The 10,922-nt window shown below is 36.2% G+C and overlaps 1 protein-coding gene across 1 annotated transcript in view; it reads left to right on the top strand.

Annotated features, from left to right (window-relative positions):
- The first annotated feature begins 6,986 nt into the window (after positions 1–6,986).
- The window catches only part of rbm33 (RNA binding motif protein 33), a 35,263-nt gene continuing 31,327 nt past the window's right edge, over positions 6,987–10,922 (top strand). The window contains exons 1-2 of the mRNA XM_023325823.1: positions 6,987–7,159; positions 10,637–10,712. Coding sequence (XP_023181591.1) covers positions 7,141–7,159; positions 10,637–10,712 — 95 coding nt within the window. The 5' untranslated portion in view covers positions 6,987–7,140. The remainder of the gene's footprint in view (positions 7,160–10,636; positions 10,713–10,922) is intronic.

Raw genomic sequence — 10,922 nt, 5'->3', positions numbered from 1 at the left:
GGCGCGGGAAACGGCGGCGATGACAGATCTTCCCCGAAAGGACACCCCGCGCGGCCAATAGCGATAAGGGTTATGAGATGGGGAGCCAATCAGGATGGAATATCAGTGTGACGTCCCGCCCTTCATCCTCCTCCTCGCCCGTCTGTTGACAGTGAGTGCGCTGAATAAAACAACAGTCTTGAGTCAAGCAGTTCATCGCACATAGATCTGGGTCACTGACTGCAGCTTATTCACTCTGGGAAAAGGGGAGCGGGTGCATGACTGAATGTGTTACAAAGAAATGATATCATGTTTAATTAACAAAGCCATCTTTATACAATTAATTTTATTACTGTAGAAAGACAGACAAAGCGCCTTATGAAAGTTTTCACAACCCTTGAATTTTCTCGCCTTTTGTAAACGCGAGTTGACAATTACATGATAGACCAGCACCAGTATGACATAGTAAAAGGACAAGAACAGTTTGCCCATTTAAAAAAAAAATATCTGAAGTGTTACATTGTATCTTTTCTGCAAAACACAGTATTTTTCAAGAATTTCAGGTATTGTCTCATCAAGCCAGAGCACCTTCTTCAACATGTTTGGTGTCTTGGCTTGTGGCGAACACTGCCTCTTATGGCATTCTACAGTGGTTTTCTTCTCAGCACTCTTCCATAAAAGCCAGGTTTATGGAGAGCCTAAATCATAATTGTTGTTCTGACAGGTTTTCCACTCTAAATTGTGAATCTCTGTTACCATGTTCCTTGTTGTGGTATGTTTAAAGTTCGTACTTTTTCCATTTTTAATGATGAATGAGGCTCACCCCATTTTTTTGGATTTCTATTTGTAAAAGACAATTGAAAACTTTGAATCATTTACCTTCCAACTCACAAGTATGAACTACTTTATGTGGGTCTGTCACAAAAAAAGTTACTAGTAACAAATGAGTTTGATGTCTGATTCTAATGTGGCAACAATACCCTTCAAGTACTGTGCAGATGTTTTCTCAGGCTAAATCAGGAGTAAATTCTGCAGATTAGAATGAGCGGTAATGTAATGGTTGTACAGGGTTGAAACATATATTTTGGGCCCATCAAAGGCATTCTAAATTCCTTCTGATGTGTATCTTTCTCTGTTCATCTACAAGTATACTGGTCCTGCCTCTCACCAAGTATCCATGTTTTTCAGAAATCATGGATTCGTTCTTTGTTTCTGTCTTGGTTTGGTTTTGTGCCCTTGTCCAGGAGATGTTCAAAGTTTGGGATATAGTTTTACAGCCCAATCCTAGTCAACTTCTCCACAACCTTTTCCCTGATATGCATGCTGTTTTTTTTTGGGGGGGGGGGGGGTTGTCTTCCTGATGTTGTTTGATCTCTAATGTTCTCGAACAAAGTTCTGAGAGATTCACAGAATAGATGGTTCATACTTTTAACTAATGAATGACTCTGAAGGCAGTAGTGTGCACATCGCATATTTCAGATTTTTATTTGTAAACATTTCCTTCCGTGTCACAGATAAGATAAGATAAGATAAGATAAGATAAGATAAGATAAGATAAGATAAGATAAGATAAGACATTGATAGGTAGGTTTAGCAGTATTTTCTAGCAGAGTTCACAGAGTTCAAATTTTCCATTTGTGCAAGTCTGGTAACCTTTAACTTCTACCCATTTAGATAAGTAGCTCCCCAAACGGTTTCATTCACAAAATTAATCTCTTGCAGGGACATTCCGGTCCCATTCCTCAGCGCTAGTACCACTTTTTCTCAGGACAGCTGCTGATCCTCAAGAATTGACATCAAAAACTTTTGTGTCGCACAAAAAAACTTCCAAGTCGGCATATAAATTCTGTCAAAGTCTACACAAGGCGTACAGACAAGTTTGTTGTAAAGAAACCTCTGTCCTTCGGATGGGAAATACCAAGTTTTGTCTCCTTCAGCTTTGTGCCCTTTAATTTGCATTGTTATGGAAAACCACTGGATTTGGACAGAGCACGAAATCATTGAGGTTACCATAATAGAGAGTGACAGCTCTGCCTTTTCAAATCTATTTGGAAGTAAAATCAAAATTCCTGGGAAAGAAAAACCAGGGGGCATAGAAATATATTTTACAGCTTTGAAAACAGATGTTTTAGGATGTGCAATATGAATTGCACCTGCAAAATTTAAACTATTAACTAGTGGAAAACATTTCTTATGCCACAAAAATGAAACAACTCCTGACCTTTGTTATTGTTTGAAATTGGAAATAATATTTTTTTGTATTGATCAATTCCATTCTGCAATATCAATCTGTGTGGAATAACTGTACCTTAATGTTTGAAAGAAAAAAATGTGTTCAGTCCAACCAGTCTATTCATAGACTGATTTTTATTATTTTATTTTTTTTTTTTTACAGGGAAGTCCCTTAATACCTTCTCAAATTAAAAGGCTTGTGGCTGATCCTCTCCATTGCCTTGCCTTTTTAGATATTGGCCTTGTGGCGCAACAAAATAGCCTCTTCCTCACCCCAGGACCCTATAATGAGCCGACACAATGAGGCTTCAGTTCAAGTTCACTGCTCCCCTCTCCTTGGTCTCTCTCAGGGTCTTTGTTGATGTTTGTCAGCCCATAGGAATTTGGGGGTTAGAATTTGGCTGCAAAAGCCAATGGCAGACTCAGACCACAATTTTGACTCCCAGAATAACACACAAAAGGGGAAAACGTTTGCTGATTGAAAAATGGTTTCAACCTGTCAGACAAGAAAAGACATGGGGGTAAAAAAAAGTTGGCTGATTTAATTGGTATAATGTGACTGAAAACTGAGAAAATTTCATTTTTACACTTTCATCTACTTTTCAGAGACTATTATAGACACATTTCAAAACATTTTACAAAAATGCATAAAAAAACATATTTTTTGTTAATGTGTGAAAGGAAAGCTTTTCCAATTTTAAGCCAATTAGGCGTACCAAAATCATTTTTACTTTTCATCTACCAGAATGAATTTTTTTTTTTTCAATTTAACTTTCTTCCGCTTCAAGTTTACCCAAATTTCTTGGTAAAACTGCATTTAAAACAGTAAAACCTGGAAAAAACGTGTTGGGTTTTGTGTTGCTCATCCTAGTAGTTTGCTGGAATTTTAGCCAATTTCTCATTTGTTCCCATATTTTCACCAAGACAGGGATCTGGGATTTTTGGTGTCTGGTTCCAAATATTGACATTGTGGTTCGGAAGACTTAAAGACAACTAATTTGTCTTTGGGTCGCTGTCATTGTTGAAGAGCCATTTGACCCAAAGTTTTACATTCCTGGCTTATGTCTTGCCAAAATGTTATTTTGTGGAAATAACATTTCCACAAAATGTTATTTTGTAATCATCCTTTCTATTTTGTGAAGTCCATTAGGATATAGTATATATAGGATATAATATATAAAAGATGTTTACAGACCTTTAGCCATTACTGTCCAATTCTATCTTTAGTCACTAAATGCTTATAAACTGTGTAGAGGCTTGATTTTCGCTTCTGGCCCATAATTATCATTCCTGTTGTGCTTGACACAAGAGGCATTAGAGAGGTCAAATGGAAAGGCTTTTGGCACTTAGGCTAGGGGTTTGGCTCAACATAAATAGTGATTGTAGAGTGCTTTGAGATGTTTTTTTTTTTTTACTTTTTATCATACAGACCTTTTACAGTGCCTTGCAAAAGTGTCACATTTCATCTTGTTACAGCCGCAAACTTCAAAGACACATTGATAATTGTTCAACTTCTGAGGTGGAATAATAATAATAAATGGTTTTGAAATGCTTGTCACAAATAAAAAGTCTGTAAAAATGTGGTGTGCATTTGAAATGTTAAGTTCATTACCTGGAAACGGAAAGAGCTTGGCACCAAGAAATGTCCACATCTAAACTAACAAGGAGAGTGCAAATCTGGTCTCACTGAGGAGGCAACACAGGGATTGTTGAAAGAAAGCCTTAAAATGTGTTATTTGCAATTCGCCACAAGCCATGCAAGAGACATCCACAGCAACTATGTGAAAAAAGGACTTCTGGTAGATGAGACAAAATGTAACATCTTTGTCTGACATGATAAAAGCTAATACTGCTTTCTCTTCACTGTTATCCAAATTACCTTAAGTTGGTCTATCACACAAAGCCATACAAGAATATGCTGACATTGTGGTTGCAACATGGAAAAGTGTGGTAAAAGTTCAGGGGTATGAATACTTCAAAAGGGCCTATAGGGCCTAAAGCTTAATAAAACCATCATTTTTTTCTATATATTATTTATGCACCTACATCTTATATTTTATAGATAAATAGTGTACTATTCTGCAGACAGAGCCTGCTCTTCTTTCAGCTTCTCCAAGTGTGTTCTTGTCCTTCAGTATATAGATACCATCATAAAACATGGTAACCCCAAAAGACATTCCATGTTTACAAAACTCACAAATTATTCAGATGTTTGAGTAGGAAAGGACGATGGGCACACTGATGCAACTTTTTCAAATTGTGAGCTGGCCGGACCAGACTTTATCTTTCCCCTGGTTCTGTGAGAGGTGTTACATTTCTATACAGGAGTTAAGGATGATCTTATTTTTTGGTGTTTTTGGTTCTTGATAATGTCAGAATTGTAAGCATTTCTCATTTCTGCTAGTGACAGCAATTTTGAAATTTAGGGAAAAACACTTTTTGAAGCAAAACAAAACTAGTCTCTCACCATCAAGACACTATATCTTTTTTCATTATGTAGCTTTAAATAAACAGATATTCTAGAATGCATTTATTTGCTGGATTAAGTTGCATGGAAAACAAAACAAAGCAGATTATATATGTGTGAATGGGAGAGTATCATGACCTGCATTTGTGTATTTCATGTTAGTTTGAGAACAGCTTATTAAACAATTTATACGAGTAAGAATAAATGAAAAGAATAAAATGTGTTGTTTTTAATAGAAATAATAATACAAGTGATAATAGTACCTCATAGAGTTTGTTTGATTTAAACTAAATTACTGGTTTTCTTTGATTCTCTTTGACTTATCTGAAGTTGGGCTGCAGAGGGAACAGGTCGAAAAGGAAACCAAGAATTCCATTTGCAGCAATCCCATCCAGTTTATTCTGTTGGATCCCAAGGTGTTCTGATCAGCTGGGGTATAAAGTTCTCCAGGAAGTTCTTCGTCTTCTGAGGGTTCTTCTCCCTATTTTGCAGTCATGAATTTGCAACTGAAACCCTTGTCCCTTGTGAGGTCGGGAGGGGTGCTGGTGCCTATCTCCAGCTAACGTTCCAGGCGAGAGGCGGAGTACACCCTAGACAGGTCGCCAGTCTGTCACAGGGCAACAGAGAGACAGACAGGACAAACAACCATGCACACACACACACTCACACCTAGAATTTAGAGAGATCAATTTACCTAACAGTCAGTTTTTGGACTGTCGGAGGAAGCCGGAGTACACGGAGAGAACCCACGCATGCACAGGAGAACATGCAAACTCCGTGTAGAAAGACCCCGAGCTGGGAATCAAACCCAGGACCTTCTTGCTGCAAGGCAACAGTGCTACCAACTGCGCCATTGTGCAGCCCAGCCATCTCTCTAAATCTCCTGCAAAAACATTCGTTACTTTTACATTTTTATCCATTTTGTCACATTGCAACCAAATTATGTATTGTATTAATTTGATTTTTGTCATAGTGCAACAAAAAGTAAAACCTAGTGGTGAAATGAAAGAAAGAATGACATATTTTTATGGGTATATTCCTGCCGACTTTGCACATCTTGAAACTGAAAGAAATAGCTGATTCTTCCTTGAAAAACAGCTCAAATTCAGTCAGATTAGATGGAAAGCATCTGACAACAAAACGTTTCGAGTCTCATTATAGATTAATTAATTACTTGGTTTAGTTTCAGTCTGAAGTATTGTGTCGCCTCCAACGGGTTTTTTCTTACATTACCTTATATTTAACTCCAGACATCTTAACTTAACTTTGACTAGAGTCCCTGGCCCAGGATCAGCCCACAGCATACCACCACTATGTGTCACTGTGTGGATGATGTGCTCAGGATGATGCATAGTTTGAGTTTTCCACCGCACATAGTGGAAAAGTTGACTTTATTTTTATTTGATGAACACACCTTAATTGAGTTGTTTCCGGTGTCTTCCACATAGCTTGTCAAACTTTAAACTAACAGTCTCAATCTTATCCTGAAGGATATACTGTATCCTGCAACTTACAGATGTGATTTTGTTTCAAGACACCTGATTTTAAATTATTTTGAATAATTCTAAATAATTAGGTCATTTGCAGGAGTCTATTGAATTTAATTCAGGTCTGCCAAACCAGGGATTAATTTAAAATCTGCGGGTCACATGGCTGTGAAGACTGAAGTTGAAAGCCCAGCTATAAACAGAACTTCTTAAGGCTTTGTTTCACCAGTGATTTTCTTCATCCCACTTTTCTTTAAATGAAATATGTGTATAGTGTTTAAATAGGGTAATGCCAATGGCAATTAGCTGTACTGGATTTCATTTAGGAGTATAAGATTAAAACTTTTAATCTTATAGTCCTTTAATAAAGGTGGCTGAATAAATATGTACACCACATGTTTCAGACCTCTATTGGCAGAAAATGTTGAAAACCTTGCGTCATCTCCCTTCAATTCACTGTTTTGACCACTGAATTTGGGATATTAGTTAATATCCCAGTAAGCATTATAAGCTCAAGAAGTATAAATTCTTCTGAAAAATATTAAAAATATTCATCTAAATAAATAAACAAACACCAGGGGGGTTTGAGCATCCAATATATTCATATTGGAACGCCTCTGAGTTTCTTGGTCGTTCTAAGCAGTTTACACATATAGGCTTTAATAGTAGTGAATTAAAAATAAATTGTGCATCTGTCCTAATGCAATAGTGAAAGGTGCTCTTGTTACCGTTAGAAGTGCACGCAATGGGTCTATGCAGCAAAAAAGATCGAAAGACCTGCTTGTCTCTCCACCCCCATTTCATCATCGCCGCAAACCTCCCTCTGCCATGTTTGTGCCGTCGTCGTGGGGAGAGACTGCTACTGTATAGACGCTATTTCACACTACTCCGTTTTTTAACTATCATAATGTTGACGTTCTGAGTATTAAATGCACCCACTGCTTCCGTAAACCTTAAGCGGTTGGGCTTTGCACAATGGCAGCCGACGCTCAGGGTGAGTATTTTCTTTTTCTTGACCTAAAATTGCTAAGTTAGCTGTAAGCTAACATGGCTAGCTAATGCTAATGGCAGCTTCTAAGGAGGCTGCAGCCAAGGTTGTAGGCCGTGTTGTAGACCAGCGACGGAATGTAAAACACCAAAAATGTTTACAGCGCCAATAACAACATAGCACAGCTAATTTTGTAAACGTGATAATAATCAATTTAATAAACTACTTCAATCACGTTGACGCTATAAGAACGAAACAATTACACGTAAGCTAGCACGCAAGCTAGCTTATAAATTGGTGCACAACTTGCAAGAAAAATCTGTCAACTTTAGAATGGCTGGTGTAACCCCAAAGTAACGTGATGTTTAGTGATTTTACATTTATATTACTGCTATTTACGGAGTGTTTTTACTCGAGGCGTGTTGTGTTTACTTGGTATTAGATTATCGAGGCCATCAGAAGCTTCGAAGCTTCTTAAGACGAGGGTAGTTTTGAGCTCACCCAAAATAACATTACTGTGCACGTATAGTTGCATTAATAATTGCAGACAGATTATACAGTATTTAGTTCAATAAAAATTTTTTTTCGTTTTGGTAAATGTCACAATAATGACAGAGAGAATATGTCTTATTAATGTCTTCAAGATCATAAGTTTATATACGGAATGATTAATGTCTCTTTAAATAAAGAGGAAAAGCCCAGATGTTGATTTCATGGTTTTGGAAAATTCTGGCAGGTTAATTGACACAGTTGAGATAAATGGAGGCCGACCCCTGGATGTATTTTAACACCTTTCTTTTTTGAAATTCTAGGAAAGAAACATAAAATGTCAGATTTCAGTTTGCAAGTGAACACAGGGACAAACAACTTTATTTTGGAGACATGCCCTGTGGCCTGATGATTCTAAAGTGGAACCGTTTGGTTGTAAGGACCATGTTACACTTGTATGATGAAATCGGATGCTTGTAAGCCTAGGAACACCAATCCATCTGCAAAGAATGGGGTTGTTTTGCTTCAAGGAGGAACTGGTGCACTCTGCATTAGGAAATAATGTCATGTGGAAGTATTGAAGCAACATCTAAAGACATCAGTCAGAAAGTTAAAACTCTTTTGCAGATTGATCTTCCAAATAGACAGTAACCTGAAACATACAACCAAATTGCTAAAAAAGTGCCTTAAGGACAACAAAGTCAATTCTTTGGCATAGCCATCACAAAGTCCTGATCTATAGCCTATAGAGAAGTTGAGGGCAGATTTAAAAAGGTGTGTGTAAGTGGTTTGGTCTACAAATGTTACTCAGTTCCAGCAGTCCTGTCAGGAGGAATAGACCACAACTCCAGCAAACTATTGTGAGAAGTCAGTTCAAATGCAATCCTACCAAATGCAGAGGAAATGTATATAGAAATCTTATCTTGGAGACATTAATAAAAAGACTTGTCACAATAACAACTTTTGCTTGATGATAAATTGTCTCAGAAGTTATTGTGATAAATAATAATATTGTCGTTTTGAGAACATTTTCAAGTAAAATAATGATAATGGCATAATAATGCAAGAACACATTCTCAAACATCAGTAAATACTAGAGAATAGTCTCAGAATTTGGAAAGGTTATATTTCTGTCGGTCCTGCCTATATAGTGAATGAATGACTAAAAAAAGTCATGTTTATTCTATTTTATTTTATTTTGCGTTTTTCAAATTACACTATGCTTCTAGAACAAGAACTCAATCATGTAGGGAAGGAATCTTATATAGACGCTGTTTTAAAAAATTTATATGTATTCAGATTCTGAATATATTTATAAACCTGGAAATCTCTATGCATGTATTAAGGGTGCACCCAGTTGTTGGTGTTCCCATTCTACATTTTAGATATGAGTTTTTAAATAAGGTTCTAGTCTGACATAACATAGTCTGTGTTCTTCTTATTCGTTGAGGTTTGTAACTTTGCAGGGTGTATTTTAACGTATAAACCCTGACAACTTTCAGCTTGAATAAATCATTCACTCACTAAAGACATTTCTATGCATCTGAAAATGCACTTAAAATAAAATTGCTGAAATAATACATAGTTGAAGTTGATCCATATATATTTAGTGTAATAATATTTACCTCAAAAATATGATTTTGGGGGTTACTTGATGTGGTTCTCAATATGCTGGGTCACTGTCTAAGAATTCAGCATTCCTGAACATTTTGCTTTTATTATTATTTTAAGTGATCCCACATGCACAGTATTAATACATTTTTAAGTTATGCTACTTGCAGTATTCTGACCTATTTTGTGTGTTGTTTTCTAATTTTCTTTAGATGTTTATGTTACAAATTGAAAAATGTATGTGCTGCACACCTAATCAAAAACGAAATGTTTTCAGGTTTTGTTCTCAGTAAATTGATATGTGTTTGCTATAGCATTGGTATGTCTGTAATGCTGATGTACCAATGCTAAGTCATGTGACTGCTTGGCATAGTTGCCGTTTTAAAAACTTCATGGTTGAAGCTAAAAAGTATTCTCCATCAACATCAGTGAGCAAATTTTTATGATTCAGACAGACAGAATTAAATAAAGTCTTGAACTAACCTAAAAAGTTAAACTTAAAGTACATTTAGGATACGTGCTGAAATACTGTGGCAAAACTTGTCCCCATCTCATTAACCTATTTTTTTAAGTTTTCTGTCTCATTTCTCTTTCCTCTCTCTTCTAAATGTCTTTGGGGCATATATTAAAAGCTGCTTCAAGGGTGCTCATACACAGAAGTGTAAGCTAATTAAAGTTTGGTATTAAGTAGCTAAAAACACATTAGCAAAGAACACTTCTACACTTGTAAATGTTATTCACAGGGTAGAAATTTCATCACATAGCACAAAAATCCTCATGGACCAGTTGCTGTGAAGAAAAAATGGCCAATCTTGCTTTGGATTTCTAATATCTGGCACTCAACTTTGTAGCTCTTCGTTATGCCTTGTGTCTCCAGTGGTTTAGTTTTTAGGGCCATGTTTGTAAATCTTAAGTTAACATCAAAAGTTAGATTGTTTCTTGAAGTTTTCCTTATCAGACATGCTGCCAAGATAATATTATCAGTGTTAGTGTTGACAATGATTGGAGTTGCTGAACTGTGCTATTCTTAGATAATGAGTATTAATAGACAATATCTTAAGATGCCCTGCTTGACAATAATCATGTAACTGTATTTTTTTTAATTCATTGCTAGTAATTTTATGTCTATACAAGATTGTTTGCAGATTATGTATTTTATGAGCTGTTGCTGATTTGTTAATTTATTAATTGAAGCTTTCACATAAAATCTTGTCCCTTATTGTTCCTTGATACTAAAGTAGCTCACTTGAATTAATAAATGAGAAAATACTGTTGTTATCCAAAAACAAGTAAATATTTAAACTGGTATTAAAGATGATCATGTTTTACTGCAAAACGGCAATTGGTAGTATATTTATAAGAGAAACTGTTTCTCTGTTGCAGACTTTGACTTTGATGAGTATGACAAACCTGGTGCTGAGCGTTCCCGCAGAAGAAGGGGTGAAGATGCTCTGGAGAGGTAAAACCTCATATCAAAATGATCTTCCTTTCATACCTGTGACTTTGTTGGGAGCCAAAACAGTCTTAAATTATATGAGACTTTGAATATTACCAATGAAATGTGCTGCAATATGAGCCTTCAAACAATAAAACTTGTTTTGTGTTGCTGTACTTGCTGTTAAATGTTAATTATCTACCATTCCTGCTTTATAGCAACTGATTTTTCTGC

The sequence above is a fragment of the Xiphophorus maculatus genome, chromosome 21, assembly GCF_002775205.1.
Source record: "Xiphophorus maculatus strain JP 163 A chromosome 21, X_maculatus-5.0-male, whole genome shotgun sequence".
In the NCBI taxonomy this organism is placed as follows: Eukaryota; Metazoa; Chordata; class Actinopteri; order Cyprinodontiformes; family Poeciliidae; genus Xiphophorus; species Xiphophorus maculatus.
This window is presented reverse-complemented; position numbering and strand designations above follow the sequence as displayed.